This window comes from Typopeltis vanoorti, chromosome 15 (genome assembly GCF_054136105.1).
Source record: "Typopeltis vanoorti isolate ZY-2024b chromosome 15, IOZ_Tvanoo_1.0, whole genome shotgun sequence".
Lineage (NCBI taxonomy): Eukaryota > Metazoa > Arthropoda > Arachnida > Uropygi > Thelyphonidae > Typopeltis > Typopeltis vanoorti.
The window spans coordinates 83,075,126-83,096,470 of record NC_143563.1 but is presented as its reverse complement, the minus strand read 5'-3'; the positions used below and the strand labels follow the sequence as shown (position 1 = coordinate 83,096,470).

The 21,345-nt window shown below is 36.5% G+C and overlaps 1 protein-coding gene across 4 annotated transcripts in view; it reads left to right on the top strand.

The window, feature by feature from the left end:
- LOC150098935 (methyltransferase-like protein 25B) overlaps window positions 1-21,345 on the top strand; it is a 176,423-nt gene that overhangs the window by 37,066 nt on the left and 118,012 nt on the right. For all 4 annotated transcript variants that reach the window (XM_090405564.1, XM_090405566.1, XM_090405565.1 and 1 more), the window contains one exon: window positions 2,618-2,854. In XM_090405564.1, the coding sequence (XP_090261690.1) occupies window positions 2,618-2,854 (237 nt within the window). The remainder of the gene's footprint in view (window positions 1-2,617; window positions 2,855-21,345) is intronic.

Sequence of the window (21,345 nt, the reverse complement as noted above, 5' to 3'; positions counted from 1 at the left end):
ACACATTACCAGAGGGAATCTGAATTCTTTATATTTTTCTGTGATCTGTCTAAGGCAAAGGATCTGATCTCTGGTGCCCCTACCTTTCATAAAACCTTGTTAGACCTGAAATAGGCGACTTCAAATTTTACATGACGTCACCATTCCAGAATCTAACAATTAACAAAAAATATATATGCATGCTTATCTTTTAGCACAGCGTAACTATGTTTTTTTTGTAACAACATCTTGTATGATAAACTGTGAATTATGTGAATTTAAATTAATGTATCTATGTCTAGCTTGAATGTAAGTCAGCAAAAGGGGCAGATATGAGAGAAATCATTAGTGAAATATTATAAATGAAAGAATGCATATTATTCAGCAACATAGGGCTGAATAAGAGCATCACATCTCAGAAGACATCATGATGCATATGTTCCCGGAAACAAGAAGTCCCATATGTTGATCGGTGAAGTCACCCAGCCTGAGACCAATGGGTGAGATGATAAGAGAAATTCAAACTCGGAAAGGTGGCGCTCTAGGGGAGCGAATAAAACCTGCGACACGGAAGTAAATCCCCCCGTTTTTTCTTCTTCCTGCATTTCTCTTCGTGTGCTTCTAAGAGTTCATCGTAGTTCAGCTCTCATTTTTGAGGGCTGACTTATGAAAGGATCCGGCATGACACCGCAGCAGATTTCGGCAAGATCAACCGTAGGCCGTCAATGAGAGGGCAATCGATGTAAAACCTTAGCAGAGAGATAGCACCCAACTCAGGTGAGCACGTGTAACCCACGTGGCAATAAGATCGAGACAACCAGAAATTGAAACAAAGAAGGAAGGATGGAAGAAAACCAATAAAGAATAGATAAGTACTCTCACTTGTTCTAGCCCCTTTTGAGAATTGACTGTGTTAAGAGAATGCATCTTAAAATTTGTAATGGAAGAAAGAGTGAAGAACTAAGATTTATGTAAATGACTATGCTTTTGAAATGAACTCTAACAACTTTCAGTTAGATAGAGATTCAGTCGTAATTAATCCGAGAGAGATTATAAATTGCCTTAATGTCCAATTGAGCTGTAATTAAGAATGTATTATATGTTGAGTTATTGAATTTGCTAACATTTTGAAGTCAATGCATAATTGTTTTAAGAGTGAGAGAAAGGTAGAAGATTAAATTAGAATTAATAACTACTTCAACTTGTATGGCATTATATGATGAGTTTAATAAATATTTTGATTCCTTACATGTGTTTCTGATCATGATGACTGACCCTTCATAAAACTTCGAACCTGTGATCGTGTGCGGGAATACCCCAGTTGAAAGTTGTAGGGCATGACTACAAATAAAATAAGCCAGAGAACCCAAGACTTCTAAGAATTCAGTTAACATTATTAGTGGCACCTAATAAACTATGTTTATCCTAAAGGTTAAGTTTATCTCTAACTTTAAGACCCAGGCAGGCAGAGATAAAAAATAAATTTTGCATGAGTGACCAGGATAACTCATAGAATTCAGGGAACAGGTAATCTCTGGTGGCCCTTAAAAGGTTAAATTATGTAAGAAAAGGTATAAAAGAAGTGAGACATAACGATAAGACTAAAATTAATGAAGATCACATAACAATGGCACAACCAACTTAACAAAGAGGTACATGTGATAGAATTTGATATAGCGGCTAAAGTAGGAAAGGATGAAGCTAATTATATTGCCTTGATATGTCAATATTAGAGATATACGACGCAACAACCTGCTTGTTCCTCGGGCATCTCTGCCTCAACTTTGGCCTCAATCCTATTTAGCATGATCTTTAATAAAATTTTGCTTGCATGAGATATCAAACTAATAGTTCTATAATTCTTGCATGCCTTCATATCACCTTTCTTGTGTAGTGGTATGAAAACTGACTTCTTCCAATCTCTAGGCCATGATCCTGTCTCCCATATCCTTGTAATCAATCTATGAAACACTCTTATCCCTCCATCCCCTGTGGCCTTAATTAATTCTGCTGGGATTTCATCTGCACCTGGGGCCTTATTGCTGTTGAGCTGCTTAACTGCTCTTTCAACATCATGCCTAAGTGGAGGAGGTTCCAAATCAAAATTTTCTTGGTGGGAGGACTCCACATTTTCTTTATCCACTCTGCTGTACAGTTTACAGTTCCTCACAGTATTCTTTCCATCTGTTTTTGATTTCCAACTCTTCTGTTAGTAATGATCCATTCCTGTCTTTGATGACATTCAGTTTAGGTTTAAACTTGTGCTTTAAGTACAAGTTTAAGGTGACCAGTGGTAATCCACTGGTCACCTTAAATCTGGCAGATTCATACCCACTGTATACCACTTTTTTTGATTCTGTGATCAGTTGTTTTTTAGTTGTTTGGTTAAAAACTTGAAACCAGATGAAGAGAAGTCTAGAAAGAGTTTTCTTCAAGTCATTGACTCAATTAGATATAGCAGGCTTTCTTTGGTTGGCCGTTGGCCAAGCATAATGGAAAGAGGTGCCTACATAGGCATCTCTGAATTTAAAGAAAGAAAAAAAAATACTTGCTGAGCTGTTGCTAATTTATTTGCTATTATTATACTTTTTTTCGTCATTTGAGTATTGCATTAAATATAATCTCTTTTATTTTATAGGAAGAATGGCCTTTATCTTTGCAGAATTTTATAGTAGATTCTCTAAAGTACTCACAGAGTCGTTATTTAGAAGTTAATTCTAATAATGCTGAAGCATCATCAGTAGTTATACCAGAATACATAAAGAAAGGCATGCCACCCAAAAAGCAGGTCGAAGTTCAGCACATGGCTGCTTTGTTGTCAAAGATTTGTAAACAGCTTAAGTGTACAGTCATACTAGACATTGGTTCAGGATTGGTGAGTATTACTGCATTTACACACAAAAAATTTTCTTTGTTATTTTCCACCATAATCATGTTAAAATTACTAGGAAATGTCTGTCATTTGTTTATATGCCATATATCTATGATAGTTGATTAACTCTCGTGTATGGGCTCAACATAAATAAAAAATATAAACTAATCTTCACCTTCTGCATGTAATAAATAAATAGAATTATACTGTGGGGGAGGGGGGGGGGAATATCATCATCATCAAATTCCTGCCATGTACCCTCGAGGGGTGTACAGGATATGATAGTACTACATGAAAAAAATTACATCATTACTAACTTCCTATCTACAATTTTCCTCCAAATCAGTCTGTTACTTGTCAAGACTCCAACATTATCATATCTTATATTTCTATCGTCTAAGGCACTTTGTACCGTATCATTCCGCCTATCTATCGTCTAAGGCACTTTGTACCGTATCATTCCGCCTATATCTTGGTCTTCCTCTGGGTCGTTTTCCTGCCAACCTGGCAGAGAACACTTGTTTTGTTAATCTTTCTTCACCCATTCTGTTTAAGTGACCATACCACCTGAGATTAGCTCTGCTAATGCATTCCTGGTTGCTAACAATGTCAAGTTCTTTCCTAATATCCTCATTTTTAATATGATATTGCCATTGATGCCATCTGTTCACACCTATAATCTTTCTCACGATTCTCATATCTGCAGTCTCTAGTCTTTGATCAAGTGTTTTACTTCTGACTCACACTGTCTTGTATACAGCTAATTTAGTGTTCCGACTAATTTCTCTCTTATTCCATATGAATTTATTCAGTTGACTTCCTACCATACCAGCTTTGTTGATTGTGTTGTCTGTTTCTATATTTAATTTACCATCTTCACTAAAAATCGTCCTAAGTAGCTGAAATGTTTTACTTGTTCCACAGGTTTTCCATTCACAACACAGTTCACAATTTCAATGATTCTGCCTATTTTCATTGTTTTTTTCTTTATTGCTGACCTTCATACCATATATATTACAACATTTATTCAATTTAGTCAGAGAATATTGCAGACTTGTAGCAGATTTATTTAGAAGTATAACATCATCTGCATAAAGCAAAGAGCTGACATTAACATCTCCAATTTTGATATCATGTTTAATACCACTTTCCTTCATAATGTGATCCATATAGATAATGAATAACAGAGGGGATAATGTACATCTTTGTCTCACACCAGATTTAACATTAAACCATCTTCCTGTACTTCCTTCAATTCTATCTGCTGACTTACAACTCAAATAAAGACTAAGTATTGCTTGATATAATGCCCCATTGACACCATATAACTGTAGCGTATTGAATAGCTTCTCTCTTGGCACCTTGTCATATGCCTTTTCAAAATCGACAAAACTTAAATACAGATCTTTGTTATATTCCCATGTTTTCTTAACTATTTGTCGTAAAGTGAAGATCTGATCCTGACAGCCTCTGTTTAGCCTGAATCCAACTTGTTCTTCACCCAGCTTTTCTTCCACAATTCTTCTCAACCATTTCTCAAGTATACTTGCATAGATCTTGCCAGGAACACTCAGTAGGGAAATACCTCTGTAATTCTCACATTCAGTTTTATTTCCCTTTTTATATATGGGTACTATGAGAACTCTATTCCAATCATCGGGAATTCATCCCTCTGTCCAGGCTTTCTGAACTATACAGTGCAACCACTGTAAGACTTTTATACCACCATACTTCAGCATTTCTGGTCGAATATCATCTACTCCTGCTGCCTTTCCACATTTCAAGCCTTTGATGGCTTTTTCTACTTCAAGTATGGATATGTATTCCTGACTGCATGCCTGGTCAGTGTTTTTTTATCACTGTGCTGTCATCACTGCTTGTTTCATTTAGCAGTTTTTCAAAGTAATTACTCCATACTTCAAGGATATCTTTTTCTCCCGTTTTCATGTCACCTTTATCATCTCTAACTCCTTTTACAGCACTATTTCCTCCATTCCTAAGCTACTTCAACAACCTCCTGAATATTTTGCCACCTTCTTGATATTCATTTTCTATCTTCTTGCCAAAGTCCTCTCATGACTTTTGTTTAGCTACTTTTACACAGTGTTTAACATTCTTGCATTTGTCTCTGTATTCTCTAAGAGTGCAAGTTGACTTATTTACAAGGAATTTTTGATATGCTTTCTTCTTTTCCTTCACTGCCTCTTTAACTTCCTGTGTCCACCAGGGAGTTCTTATTTTTCTATCTTTGCAAACAACTTCACCACATACCTCTCTAGCTGAATCAATCAGGGCTTCCTTCAAGATTTGTCACTGAATCTCCAAGGTTTGATTCCTGTTCTCAAACTCTTTCATTTTGTCTTTAATAATCTTTGTGTATTTTAGTCTACAGTTCACATCTGAGAGCTGCTCAACTTTGATTCACTTTAAAACTTTCTTACATGTTATTCTTTTCGATATGAAATTCAATTTTATCCTGCTCAAGACTAAATAGTGATCACTTCCAATTTCAAATCCTCTGTACACTCTGGTGTCCTGCACCAGAGAGAAAACATCACTATCAACAATAACATAGTCAATGAGACTTTTCTTATTCATAGCCTCTTCTCTCCATGTGAATTTGTGCACATTTTTATGTTGGAACATGGTGTTAGTAATAACCAGTCCATGTCCTGAGCAGAAATCCAACAGGTATTTGCCATTATTATTAGCTTTGCTCTTTCCTCCAAATTTTCCCAAAATATTTTTGTATGTCTCACAATCATTTCCTACTCAGCTATTTAGATCCCCAACAAGGACCGATTTTTCATTGTGTCAGTTGCTTTTTCTAAAGCCTCAAAAAATTCCTCCACTTCTACCTTAGTAGAACTTTCTGTGGGACCATAGGCACAGATAAGTCTCATTGTCCAGTTCCCCATTCTGATATTTGCCCACATCACCCTACTTGAGACTGCCTGCTATTCAAGAAGATTAGCCTCGTATTTTGTGTTGAATATTATGGCTACTTCTTTTCCTTAATATTCATTTCCTGAATATAACATTTTGTATTTATTGCTCAGAAAGATCTCACCAGTTTTGGTCTTTTTTGTTTCAGTCACCCCTATTATGTCGATCTGGTACTTATCTAATTCCCCAGCTAGCTCCATTTCTTTGCAATTCAGGCTTCTTATGTTGATAGTACCGATCTTTAACTCTGGTGATGTTGAGTTGGGGTTTGTTTTCAGATTTGTTCCAGTAGCTGACTTTTCGCTGTTCGCCCTGGTTCCCTGGTGAAAACAACGGGGATGCCTTGTTTAACCGGGTGACGCTACAGCTGGCATGAAATTTTGTCATGTTGTACCATCATTTTTTATTTTGGTTTAACCAATAAGAATACAGTTTGGTTGGCTGAATCCCAAATTGCCAGCCCATCCTCGTTTGTTCAGTATCCAAGTAGATACCCAACAGAGTGCACTGCGAGAAGGTGAGGATTGGACATTAGGTCAGAAGCTTTGGTCGGTTCTCCGCATTCCTTTAAAGGCTGTGTGGAGGTCTCCTCTGAGTTAATGTCTCTTAGGCAATTTTTGCTTACTCTTTCAAGCATGCTTGAATAAATCTTATCTGGAAAACTTAGTAGAGAAATTCCTCTTTAATGCTAACATTGTCATCTGAGATTTGACCTTCTGACCAGACCTTGTGAATGCCTATAATGCAATGTAGCCTCCAGAAAACATTTATACCTCCACATTTAAGTGGTTCAAATATGGGTTGAATATTATCTACTCCAGCTGGCTTTCCACATTTCAGACTTTCATTAGCTTTTTTGTCCTCAAAGTATTGATATGTATTCCTGTTTGTTATTTTTGAATATTTTCTACTACTGTTCTCTTATGGCTTGTTTCATTTAATTCTTTCCAAGTAATTACTCTAGATATCAAGATTAACCTGAAATAAATAAATATTTCAAATGGGTTTAATAGGTTGTGATAATATAGTTAAACTGACTAGTTTTGCCACTTATGCTAGTGGTTTCTTCTGGATTAGGAAGAAAGAAAAAAAATACAATAAGTAAGCATGAACCATTTTTTGTAGTTTTGTCTAACAGTTCTTTCATATTCGGCTTTAGTTATGTAATGGTTCATACTGGGCTAAACTTTATATTAGTGCTTTAGACTATGAAGTTAATAAATAAATCAATGTGTAAATAATTTGACTGCTTTGTTTGCAGAGTTTCATGATATGCATGTGCAGGGTTTGGCCAGTCAAGATATGTCACACCATAACACATTTTCACTAGGCTTTGTCTCATGTATGTTGTCAGGCAGGGAACTCGCTTGACTGTATATCACATCTCTTCTGCATGTTGATGTAAAACTAGTATTTGTGTTGTAATGGTATAGAAAATCTCACAAGTAATGTTTTTTTTTTTTTGACATCTTCAAAAAATAAAATAAATAAAATGAAAAATTTGCTTTTCAAAATATTGTGTGTTACATAAAATCGATTGATTTCTTCATCTGCTGATTGTGTGTGTCAATGTTTGGTGATATTTGATATCATTATCATTGTATATTATCCACAAAAATGACAGAGGAAAACAATCAATCAATATCAAAGTGTCACTGCATAAAATATTTATGTACTTTACTTGGTGCTACAATAGAAACTGAAATATATGTTGGCTAATTTGTAAAAATGTGGCCACCCATTGTGGAAGGGACATGATATGCAGTCAAGTCAGTTTCCTGCTTGACATGCAACATGCATGAGACAAAGCCCTGTGTAAGCATGTTAAGATGTAATTTGTCTTGGCTACTCCTTCCCTTCTTCCATCACAAATGCATGTCACAATACCCTGGTTTTGTTTTACTGCACAGTATTTTTTTTGTGTGTGTGTGGAGGGGGAGAAATTAGTATAGTGGTATTTATTAGGAATATTATTTTTGGGAAACAAAGAGATATAAATAAAAAATAAAGAAATAAATATCATGACATGCATAGATGTTTATGCATGTCATGATGCAAAAATTCCTCCACTTCTACCTTAGTAGAACCTTCTGTGGGACCATAGGCACAGATAAGTCTCATTGTCCAGTTCCCCATTCTCATATTTGCCCAAATTACTCTACTTGAGACTGACTGCCATTCAAGAAGATTAGCCTCGTATTTAGTGTTGAATACTATGGCTACTCCTTTTTTTCCTTGATTGTCATTGCCTGAATATAACATTTTGTATTTATTGCTCAGAAAGATCTCACCAGTTTTGGTCTTTTTTGTTTCAGTCACCCCTATTATGTCGATCTGGTACTTATCTAATTCCTCAGCTAGCTCCATTTCTTTGCCATTCAGGCTTCTTACGTTGATAGTACCGATCTTTAACTCTGGTGATGTTGAGTTGGGGTTTGTTTTCAGATTTTCAGATTTGTTCCAGTAGCTGACTTTTTGCTGTTTGCCGTGGTTTCCTGGCGAAAACAACACGAGCCTTGTTTAACCCCAGCCGGCATGAAATTTTGTCATGTTGTACCATCATTTTTTATTTTGGTTTAACCAATAAGAATACAATTTGGTCGGCTAAATCTCAAATTGCCAGCCCATCCTCGTTCGTTCAGTATCCAAATAGATGCCCAACAGGGCGCACCACGAGAAGGTGAGGATTGGACATTAGGTCAGAAGCCCTGGTCGGTTCTCCGCATTCCTTTAAAGGCTATGTGGAGGACTCCTCTCGGTTATACAGCTTTGACCCTTAAGCACCCCATCATCTTATAAGGATATGAATAATCCACTTGTAGGGACACTAAATCATAATCTTTCTTTGTTACTGTAACCAACTTACCATTAACATTGGACAGTTCGATATTCCCTTCTAATCCTTTTCCAATATTGATTGTTAATAAATGAACTGAATGTCATTGGCTTGAGGATAGAGCTATGGTACACCATGTGGGTTACCCCCTCAAGTAGAGTGTCTTCCCTTCTATGCACATCTCTCTCTGAAACCTTCTCATCAGTTACCCTCTTCTCCATGACAGTAGTTTATTTTCCATCTCCTCCCACTATCTTATCTAACTGCAATAATAGAGTGATGTTGCATTTCTGTTATCCAACTCAGTTGTAACTTTATTTTAAAAAAAGTAAAGCAGATTAAGACAAGAGTTCCTTTTAGAAAGTTACTGCCATGCTCTTCCCTACAGATTGTTGGTATCTCTCTCTCTCTCTCTACCTATTCCTGAATTCAGACTCATCCGATCTTCTCTTGCATGTTAGACTTACTGGCATGTCATAGCTAAGACTTATAGGTACTGTGTGTGTGTGTGTGTGTGTCTGTCTGTCTGTCTGTCTGTCTGTAAATTGTACGTGTGCTTCTGGATGGTTGTCTATTTCACAGGATAAAAAACCCAAGTTTCCAGGAGGAAAATACCTCAAAGGTTCTTCGCATCCTACACAGGATTTGAATCCAGGTCTTTCCAACTAGAAGACATTGTTGAAACTAAGCTGTGGAGGCTCAAGTTTATACTGTTTCCATCTTTTAAAGAATCTTAATCACCATAGAGTTAACTGATTGGATAATCAAAATTTGATCTCACACACACACACATTGTATATCATTGAAGTGCAATCTGGTTTATTGTCTTATAAACTATCACACGTTGGAGTTCAAGGCCAAATTGTGAAGGATGCATGTTAGAGTGCTGCTGAAAGTTAAGTAATTTTTTCAAATTTTAATTAATAATAAGTTAATTTATTGTACTTCTTGTTTTTTGTGTGTTTTAGATTTAAGGCAAAGTTGGATATTTGTATTAAAGCAGACATTGCCTGTATGGCACCAATGCATAGTAGAATAGTAGCAGCCAAGATTGCTTTGTTGGGTGAGGTGAATATTTGAGATCTTGTTCAGTGCAGTATGTGTGTTGCAAAAGTTGAAAGATTGGTGGAAGGAAAGAGAAACTGGTGAATAAATGTGGTTAGAGAGTGAGATCTAGTTCTGTGAAGAGTGTAAAAGTTTTACCAACTCACTTCCTTCACTTTTGCACAGACATTTGGTCTCTGCAATTTGTATATTCTATAAATATTTCTATGGCAAATGCTCATCTGAAATAGCATCAGTAATTCCTCTACTCAGTACTAAACCCGTTGGAACGTACAGCTGCCACCCAATATCCTTTCACCTCGAAACCCACAGAACACATTTCTTTTCCTCCTCCTTCATCCCTGCTACTGCAGTATTGCGGAACAACAATCTTCCTCTGATGTATTTCCCATGGAATGCAATATACAAGCTTTTAAGTCAAATGTAAACAAGTTTCTTCTTTCCCAACCCACTACCCATATACAGTACCAACGTAGTATAGGTTGATCTACCAACTTCTTGTGTATGGGCCCAACATAAAAAAAACATGCTGGTGTAGTAGAGAATATTGACAGAAGTCTGGAAAAATGTTAATATCAGCAATATTGTTGAAAATGCAGTAGTGTAAGGGCAAGAGAACAAAGAGGACCTCTTGAATGAAAGTCCTTCATAGGACCAACCACAAAATTGGAAGATTGCAGAAACATCAGGTGATTGGTAGAGCTGTGAAGAGGAAAAAACAAGGGTGTGAGATAAGAAACAAGAACACACTAAGTGTGTGTGTGGGGGGGGGGGTTACAGTGATTCTGTAGTAACAGGAGATCTTAATGAGAGCATTGCTAAATCTCATTTCCCTGGCTTGAAAAATAATATAATATTTTTATATTATACCTCGATACCGCAAGGTAAAAGAGGGTAAAAGAAAGATGAGATTATTGAAATTGAAAGGTGAAAGAATTGATTGTTTAGGTTGGCACTAATGACTTCAATGATGAAAAATTCTGCATGAAAGAAGTGAAAAAGTAGAGCAAGTGGGTGAAGATTGTAAGTTTGGTTCCCTGCTATGATAAGGGCAAGTGAAATAGGAGAAGAGCAATGATTGCAAATGAATCAATGTGCATATGTGCAGAAGTGTTGAGTTTGTAGATGGACTGAATTTGATGACCAGAAGGACATATGTAATGCTGATGGATCACACCTAAATAGATTCAGAGTTAAGTGTCTAGAGAAAGCATTGTTCATTGAAAGTGTTGAAATGCAAAGCCAGGAAAACTCAAATTACTAGGGTGGATGCGGACGAGTATATGTGCAGTTATCCATGAGACAAGTGAATGTGAGAATGACCAAAAATGCAGAATCTCTAGTTTCTCAAGTGGCAAAATCGAATGTGGTAGTCAGTACAAAGTGCAAAAGTATTTGGGGATTATACAGTTTGTGTACTAACACTAGAAATATCAGCATTAGAGTAGAGGAGCTTTTTGAATTGATTAGTGCAACCTCACCAAAAGTTATAGGCATTAAATGAAGCTTGGTTTGACAGAAGATGATGTCACAGGGATAAAATGTGGCATTTTTTAGGCAGGATAAAGAAGATAGAATGGGGAGGAAAGGATACTGATGATAGCAGATAAATTGCAGCCAAAAAGAGTAAATCAGGAAGACAGGCATGTGAATGGTAGTTTCATTTGAGAGAGTCTTATGTGAGATAGAAGCCATTCGGACAAAATATATAGTTTATTGCTGCTTGTAGGCTTGGAGTACAAGAGATGATGCGGAAGACATGCATTAGCAAATTAGCACAGTGAGTGCAGGTTGAGTAATTATTATACAAGATTTTCATTCTATAGAGACATTAATTGGAAAGAGAAAAGAAATGGTCACAAGGATAAAATGTGATGGGTGTAGCATTTTGTTTAGGGAGGATAAAGAAGATAGAATGGGGAGGAAGAGATACTGATGATAGCAGATAAATTGCAGCCAAAAAGAGTAGATCAGGAAGATAGGCATGTGGATGGAAGTTTCATTTGAGACAGTTTTGTGTGACATAGAGGCTGAGACAAAATACAGCATACAGTTTGTTGCTTCTTGTAGAAGACATCATCTCTTGCAATGATGTATGTGCATTGGCAAATTACACAGTGAGTGCAGGTTGAGCAATTATTATACAGAGGACTTTCAATCTATAGAGACATAAATTGTCACATGGTAGGAAGGGAGTGGAATTTATGCACCTATGAAGAGTTAGTTACATGAAACAACATGTGATAGAGAGGACTTCTGTTGACTTTAGTCATCGGATAAGATCTGGCCATATCAGTTCATATGATATGTCCATATTGATACTGGATTTTGCAAAGGCATCTGACAGGATACCTGTTAACAAACTGTTATGCAAATTGGAACAAATGGGGATGGATATGAAACTGATGATATGAATACTAGGATGGCTGAATGCCAGATATTAAAATGTAGTAGTAGTATAGAGGAACAGAATACAGGAGAAACTAGGTGACTTGTGGTACATAAATTTTTTTTTTTATGTGAATGAAAGGTTATAAATTTTATTATACATTAATACTGTAGATGGACTAAGAGTTAGTCTGAAAATCCTGCTGTACTGACCAAGTGTGAAACTTTGTCAAACCACTTCATCCCTACGTTAAGCACATTGATAGTCCCTTACTGGGCAATGAAATTTGTATGTCAGGTAAAGACATCCCCAAACTTCAATCAACAAGCCATGTTATTTGAACCCATGGCTTGTTAATAATAGCCACTATTTTGGTGTTAGCATATGGGAATATCCAGAATATCAGTATTAGCAGTTGGATCCAAGATAAGGTATTGGTCAGAATTCCTAGCCAGTAGCCAGTGAAGGCTACCATCATTCCCCAAGGTGTTCTATGTCTTGTAGATAAGCTTATAGATTTCCTAATTTTTTAGGAAATGACAATGTAAACTAGATTATTAATTATAAAAACTTTAATAACTACCTGTATTTCAGCAATGTTACATTGCCATCGTCATTGATCATAAAAACAACGATACACTTGTGGCCAAAATTGTGGAAACCTTTTGGAAAAAGTGTATTTTTGAGGTTTGATGGCTTATAACACCACCTACTTTTTTTTTTTTTGCTGTAATACCATAAAATTATATATCAATGGAAAGATAATTTAATCAAGAATGTAATGCAACAAAGTTTGTTCAATTATCTGTATTCTATGAAAGGTTATAGCCAAATAACCAGAAAATGAAGCCAACTTGCTTAGGTTGATATGAAGTAGCTTTCCTTTATTTGAATGTAGCCAATGTGCATGAGCGTTTAGAGAGCCAATCAGGTGACATCTTGTTTTGGCAATGAGCCAATCAGGTCACAGTGGGATTCAGCTATTGATGTCATGTATTGGAGCTGAGAGGAGGACATTTGTCAGTGTGTTATGTGATTGCTATCAGGTTGGTTGGGTTTTTTTTTTTGTGTTCTTTTATTTAGTGAGCTCGTAAAATGTAATAAAATTAAAGAAAGGGCACAAAGAGTTGACTAGTCACCCAGAAAGCAATGTAAAATAGTATTATTAAGTGAACAAGGCTACAGTTATGAAGAAATTAGAAGAAAAATTGGTGGAAACTTAACCAAAGGTGGCATTTCTAAATTTTTGAAGAAGTATAAGGAGACTCAGTCACTACAAAACCAGACTGGTAAAGGCAGGAAAAGGTCCACAACAGCAAGTGATGATAGAAGAATTGAGAGACTGTGCCTACGTGACAGAAGAAAATCATCTGGGTGTATACAAGATGAAATGGCGCAATACAATGTGAAGTTGAGTGACTGTTCGGCACAGACTGCAGGAATTTGGTATAAATGCTAGAATTCCACGAAAAAAGCTGTTTTTATCTCTCAAACAAAGGTTGAAAAGATTAAACTGGGCTAAAACCCATGTTAACTGGACAGCGGAACAATGGGACAGTGTTATTTGGAGTGATGAGACTAAAATCTCCCGGTTTGGTAGTGATGGCATAAAATACGTAAAGAGAAGAATCGGAGAAGATTTGCATCCTGATTGCATTACACCCAGTGGTGAGCTATAAGGAGCTCGCGCAAGCCCTTTGTTAAATTTTTCTCAAATTTGTGAGCCCCTTGTCCTTTTTCTTTACTTTTTTATTTTTTCAAAAAAAAAAAAAAATTTTTTTTTAAACATATTAAGCGACAAATTCATACAGTAACCTTAACAAAAATTAGTCTATTCAGCATTATAGATTATTTGGAATTATTGTTTCAACTCCTCTATAACGAATGTGCCCAAGTTTGAAAATAAAATAAGCGCATGCGTTTTCTTTATCCTTATCCCTTCTGGTAACCAATCTTATGGTAAAATCAGTAGCCAATCAAATGTATTATAAAAGATTTCATTCTTATTATATTTTGATAGTTAAAAAATGTTTTTCTTATGTAAGATAAATTAACACAGTTGATTGTGTAAATGTTTCATGTTTAGATCATGAAATATTTATTTAAAAATGATAGCCATTAGAGGTTGATTGTCCTCTTATACTTTTTGATTAGAATTTGTACACAAGCTGTATTGATAAAAAATTTTTGTGTGAAATATGTTTTTTTGCTAGACGATGCAAACCCTTTGTTAAAATTTCCATAGCTCACTACCGATTACACCTACTGTGAAACTTAGTGTTATGATCTGGGTTGTATGACATCAAAAGGTGTAAGCAGAATTTGCATGATTAATGGGAATATAAATACCAAAAATACATAAATAAAATACTTTAGCCCAAACTGAAGCCTTCCGCACATGATTTTTTCCAAGATAATGAAGCATTTATATTTCAACAGGATTCTACTCCATGTCATGTTGCTGTTGTGTGCAAAAAGTGGTTTCAAGATAATCATATTCTGCTGCTGGAATGGCCTGGGAATAGCCCAGACCTTAACCCAATCGAAAATCTATGGAGCCGACTAAAGAAACTTGTTAGTCAGACGCAACCCACCAATTAAACCCAATTAATAGAAGCAATAATTCAATCTTGGCTTCATATTATAACAGCTGCAGAACTAAAAAACTTGGTTCACTCCATGGGAAGGCATTGTAAGGCCATAATTAATGCTAAAGGGTACCCAACTAAGTATTAACTCGCATTGTGAGAATTTTTGTATGTCTCATTTTTTCTGTGTTTCACTTTTCTTCTTTATGATTGCTGTTCTAATAAAAAAATCCTTCATAAAAGTTATTGCATTGCATTCTTGATTAAATTATCTTTCCATTGATATATAATTTTATGGTATTACTCCAAAGAAAAGTGGTGTTATGAGCCATCCAACCTCAGAAATACATTTTTTCCAAAAGGTTTTCACAATTTTGGCCAATAGTGTATGTGCACACAGGCACTCACACTAAACAAATGAGGCTTAAGAAAGGCAACTGAACTTTGTTAGTCATAAAAGGTGCCCCCCTAGTTGGCTAATTTTGGTTGTCTTGGCCGTTAGGCTGACAATCTTAGAATGTATGTTTCCCAAATTTGGGGCAGTCTCATGCATCCAAATTTTTTTGAGGTTTGGAAAGTTTTCGGAGCTGAGTCAGATTCAAGGGATAGTCTTTCGTACTTATACTTGCTGTGGTGTAATAAAGTGGCCTTTTTCCAGAGTATCCTGTGGAGGGTGTCCAAGGCATGGTCAGTAAGTCTTGAGTGTCTATTGGTGGAACTGGATATATTGGTGGTCCTGGTGTTTGGATATCTTTATTGGCCATAGTAGGACAGTTTGCAACTGCAAGTGACCTGGTATACTCAGGTCAGTCTAGGGGAAGTTGTTGGTCTTTTGTGTAGCAGATAAAAGATGCTAGTGTCTTGTGTGGTTTGTAACAGGTTGTGAGGTCATATTCCTTAGGATTTTTAATTTTTTGGATGTACCTCAGATATATGGAATGGTGATAGATTTAGAGTAATCTCTGCTTTGAAGGGGATGGGGTTGTGGTTACCTGGTTTTAATATTTTGGTGGGTTGTAGCCATTGGCTAAGAAGATGTTAAGGATATGATTAAGTTCAGTAGTTAGTGCACTGTTATCTGAATTGATTAATTTTGTCCTGTTATTTAGGATTGAAACAAAGTGTTCTCTGTTTCTGTAGATCACAGACCAGAGAATTTTGTTTTAGGAAGTTTTTAAGAAAATATGACAGTTGGGAATATATTAATAAAGATTCCAAAAAGGAATTATAGCAAGGTGAATCCTTTAACTGGAGGAGTTGAGACTGTCAACAAGTGAACAGTAATTGAGTAGACATTCTAATTCTGTGTTTGAAGAAATGCAAAATGAAAAGTTTTGTCTTCGGTCTCAAGGACAAATAATGAATATCAGTAATATTCATTATTCTATTGTAACAAGTAACGGATTAGTGAAATCTGAAACTGTAAAGTGGCTTAACATGAAGAGTTCTATTTATATGTTGTTTATGAAATAGTAAAAGAAACTGTTTTTCTCTTATAAGGAATTGATGATTTGTACATAATAATAAATTGCATGAAGTAAGAACATTGGAACAAATGTATGCTAAATAAGGAAATAGAAAAAATCCCATGGAAGTGAAGTAATTTTATATTTTCAGAAAAGGCCTAATAAAGAACCAACTCTAATGAACATTTATTGTTTATAGGAATTTGTAAAAACAATGTTCAGTCTAGTAGACATGACTAATTACATGTTAAACAAATCAGTAATAGAATGAATCAGAGAGTTAATGATTTTATCCTTTAAAGATAAATGAGATATCTAAAGTATAAAGATCACAAGAAATTATATTCTTAGTTTCATCCTTTATCCAAGTGTAAGCAAACAAAGTTTGCATGTGAAGTAACTTCATGACTAGGCTACTTCTATATAGGAGGTAATGCCTTCACATTATTTTCTTTAGTATCCCATAATGCAAAGCACATATCCTTTTGTGTGTGTATAATACACACAGGATTAAACAAAAATATAATTTCTTGACATTTTTAATTTAAGTTTTAAATTTATTCAGTTTTATGTATTTATTGGAAGTAGATAATTCTCATGCTTGCTATCACTCAACAAGCTAGCTGCTTCACAGAGGGAATGGCATGAACTCCAGAACATATTATTATTACAGGCAGCTCTAAGTAGTCCTTAGACTCATTGAGGGAGGCCCAGCATCATGTCAAGAACAACTATTCAACATTCGCACTGTATCTATCATACTTCACCTCGAACTCATTTACAGTCATGGCACCCACAACAGACTGGCAGCATATTCCACTCATTTACTACTCTCCAAGTAAAAAACCTAGCTCTAACACCCTTGCTAACCACACTCTTACCAAGCTTCCATGGATGGCCCCTAGTCCTCCCACTTCCAGTCCTATTCTGAAAAAATCTTCTGAATTAATCTTATAGAAACCCTTCAGTAATTTGAATTTCTCAATCATATCACCCCTTTTCTGCCTATCAACCAATTTCTGCAGCCCACAAATCTTCAACCTGTTCTCATAAGGTTCATTCTATAGTCTTACTATCATCTTGGTTACTCGTCTGGATCCTCCTTATCAAGAAGAAACGCTGGCGCCCATATCTGGGCACAGTAGTCTAGACGGGGTCTTATCAAAGCTCGATACAGAGGAACAATTACCTGTTTGTCTCTGCTCGTTAAAGTGTTTTTCAGCAACCAAGTGATTTGATGAGCTGATTTTGCCACTTTTGCGATGTGTCCCCTAAACTTCAACTCCCTATTCACCAACACTCCCAAATCCCTGGCCTCGTTAATCTCCTGGAGTACAGTTCCATGAATGTGATATACTGCTGCTAATCTTTTCATCCCAGAATGCAAAACCTTACATTTTTCCACATTAAATTGACATTGATTCTCCTTAGCCCCAGTCCTCCAAACTATCCAAATCATCCTGCAAAATTTTGACATCCTGAGCATTCACTATTGCTCTACCCAACTTTGCATCATCCACAAACAGATGCACAGTTCCTCTCAGATCCTTCCCTATATCGTTAATGAACAAAATAAACAGTAGTGGTCCAAGAACAGAACCCTGCGGCACACCACTAATCACAGGCCGTCTTTTGGACTACTGAATAAACCACTCTCTGATATCTCTTCATCAACCACCCTCTTATCCATCTCACCAACCCTATATCTATTCTCATATGCTGCAGTTTACTGATTAGAATTCGTTGTGGTATCCTATCAAAGGCTTTAGCAAGGTCCAGTAGGTAACAGGTTTACAGTCACTCTAAACCTGTTACCCTTATCCAGTTCAGCTGTCACTGTGTTATAGAACATGAGCAAGTTACTGAGGCATGATCTACCCTTTACAAAACCATGCTGTCCCCCCATACAGTATCCCATTTTCATCAATCCAATCTTGTATTTACCTCTTGACTATTTTCTCCAAGACCTTGACAACAATTCCTGATATGCTGATCGGCCGGTAATTTTCAACAGCAGTCTTGGAACCGCCTTTATGCAGTGGAATTATTTTCCCCTCTTTCCACCCTCTTGGGACTAACCCAGACCTGAGACTCAAATTAAATAAAATGGTGAAAGGCACTGACAATTCTTAAGCAGCTTCTCGTACGACACGAGCTGGTATACCATACAATCCCACAGATGAATTGACATTGAGGTTTTGTAATAGACTATTCACTTCCACTTCATTCACCACAATTCCCGTATAAGCTGTTGGTTCTTCCATTTCTGCAATGTCACCACCTGGATGATATACTCTTGCAAAGTGCTCACTCAGTAATTCTACTATATTCAACTGATTCGGTTACCTCCCTACCATCGGCATTCTTTAAAATCAATGCTGTATACATTTTTTTCTTTTATTTGCAACATATCGAAAAAAACTGTTTGGGATTCTCTTTAGCCTGCATGGCTAATGTTCTTTCATCCACGTTTGCTTTTCTTACCACACTTGTTACCCTTCTGGCCTGGGCTTTATACCGTTCATGTGCCTGCAGGTCACCTTTCTCCTTAAATTTCCTCCACAGTTGTTTCTTTTTTTGCAGCTCAACCTTAATGGTGTTATTCATCCATTTAATCCTTACTTGATTTATTATTTGGATTCTAGGTATACAGTCAGCAATTGCCTCCTGCAAACGCTTCTTAACCGCCTCCCATTCATTATCAACATCCAGTCCTTGCAGGAGGCAATGGCTGACTGTATATGTAGAATCCAAATAATAAATCAAGTCAAGACCTTATGATCACTCTCACCAGTTGGTGGCAATGTGGTCATATTCGTTACCGTCAAATCCTCAGATGCAATTACTAGGTCAAGCACTCTCTGACCCCTAGTATTATCCATTACATACTGTCGCAGATAGTTATCCCTTAATAACTGCATAAAATCCAATTCCTTCCTCCCATGTGTCCTCTCCTCCTTCCACTCATTTCTTCTATTTGCTTATGCATACTATCTCCACCATTTATTCCATCACCTGGTCTATAGCAGCACCAAATTGTATATTTTGTTCTGTTAGCCTCAATCACACACCAAATAGCCTCAAATGTACTCTTTTCTCTATCCTGCAATTCAACTTCTATTCTCCTTGGCTGTAGCTCATCAGCTATCATCAATAATACTCCCCCCCCCTCCCCCCATTTTATTCTCCCTGTCACTCCTGAACACATTATATCCGACTAGCTCACATTCAATCCCACTAGCTATATCATCTTCATTCAGCCATGTTACACTAATGCCAATAACCTATGGTCTGGAAGTGCCAACCAAGGCCAAAAATTCTTCCTTCTTGTTCCTAATACTCCTAGCATTAGTATACATGAATTGCAGAAGCCCATTAGTCCCATCCCTACCTTGATGCCTTATACTAACTATCCCATTCTGATTTGTTGTCCTTCTTACTCGCTCGGGCATATTATATTCATTCATAAACTCAACTGCCTCCCTAAAGTCTGCATATCTACCCCCCCCCCCTTAATAAATCTAGTTTCCCTGATTCTGCACATCCACTTCATTCAACAACAGTTTTTCAAGTCTCCTTACACCGAATCCATTCAAATGCGAATCATCCATCTTATATAGATCCTTTCGCCCATCGAACTCACTCCACGTGTCCACAAATTCCTCACCACTCATCCTGCATAACCTGCGCACAAAGTCATTAGCAATTATGGCTCTCCTTCTAAACTCTTCACTGTCATACCGTGGCAACAGACTAACCATCCTAACTCTCTCACTCTTCTCTTTTGCTTCCTCAAACAATTCCTTCAGGTCCTCTATCATATCCATTTTATATCCTTTCAAATCATTTGTACCTGCCACCATTATCATTTCTTTCATCCTTTGCTTTTGCTCCCTAATAGACTCACTTACGTCCTTCATGGTCGCACTAGGTTGGTACGATTTTGTCAAATTTTCAACTATCACACCTTGTACTAACACATCTCCATACAGCACTCGCTCCTTCATTTTGTTAACTTTACATTCATACTCTTATTTTTCTTATCATACTTTTTTTTTTATTCGCTGGTACACTCGGTAGACATTTGTGCATACACTTCAGCTGCTGCTTTGCCCTATGTATCGCTCTGCTCAACCATGCGATCTCACTCATTGCATCTATCTCATCTTTTTTATCTGTTAAACCATTCATTTGTTCTGTATTATTACCTTCATTCTCACTTTCAACGCCGCCCTCACTGCCCTCTGGTACAACCTCGCAATTTCTTATCGTATCGCTATTTTCTACATTCTGACATTCAAACAAAAATATCACACTCACAACCTGAAACACACTTTAATTCCTCATTTTCCTTACATTTTCTGCACACATTCACTCCACTATCATCATCTAACCAGACTCCAACTGCTCTCCGCAAAGCATACATCTCGCACATAGTATATTGAATAATCTCCTTTATGTTACAATTTTTGAACAAATATGGCAAACCATTATTAATGGCTGCCATTATTTTCCTTCTTACTGGAGCCATGTGCACTCTTCTATCATATCTTATCAAATTAATAATTGAAATAACACCAAAAACACAACAGACAAACTAAGATACGAAAAGCAAACAAAACTACGTAATATTCAAGCAAAATTGTCAATGATAACTTAAAATAACACTTATCTTATCAGGAGCTCTCAACAAACACTACACACCACGAGTCCCTCTAGCGGCGGTCTTATCAATTATTATAGATAAATTATTATAATTACAGCTATTATAGCCTGTTTTTGTTTAGGAGTGTCCCTTATTTTAATACATTGGCTAACATTACTCAAAAAAAGGGGTATATATGTGTTTTTTTTTTTTTTTTTTTTAAGGACATTATGGGTGAGTATAGAAGGCAATATGGCAGAATAAGAGAGGTGGAAAAAATTTTGTATATACCTTGTTTTTGGTTCTATGATGCTTTCCAATTCCAAGATCTTGCTAAAGGTTCTTTATAAATGGGGGGAGAACATGGGGGTTCATTTTGATGCAGGAAATAAGATTGGAAACCCGAGTTACTATTAATAATATATCTATATATTTTTTTTTAGGGCAGCATTTTTTTTTTGTGTGTGTGGGGGGGGGGGGGGGGGACAAAGGGGAAGAATATCCTTATGTGGAAACTGGGACAGGGGTTAACGCGGTGTGGACCGTTTCGGACGTCATC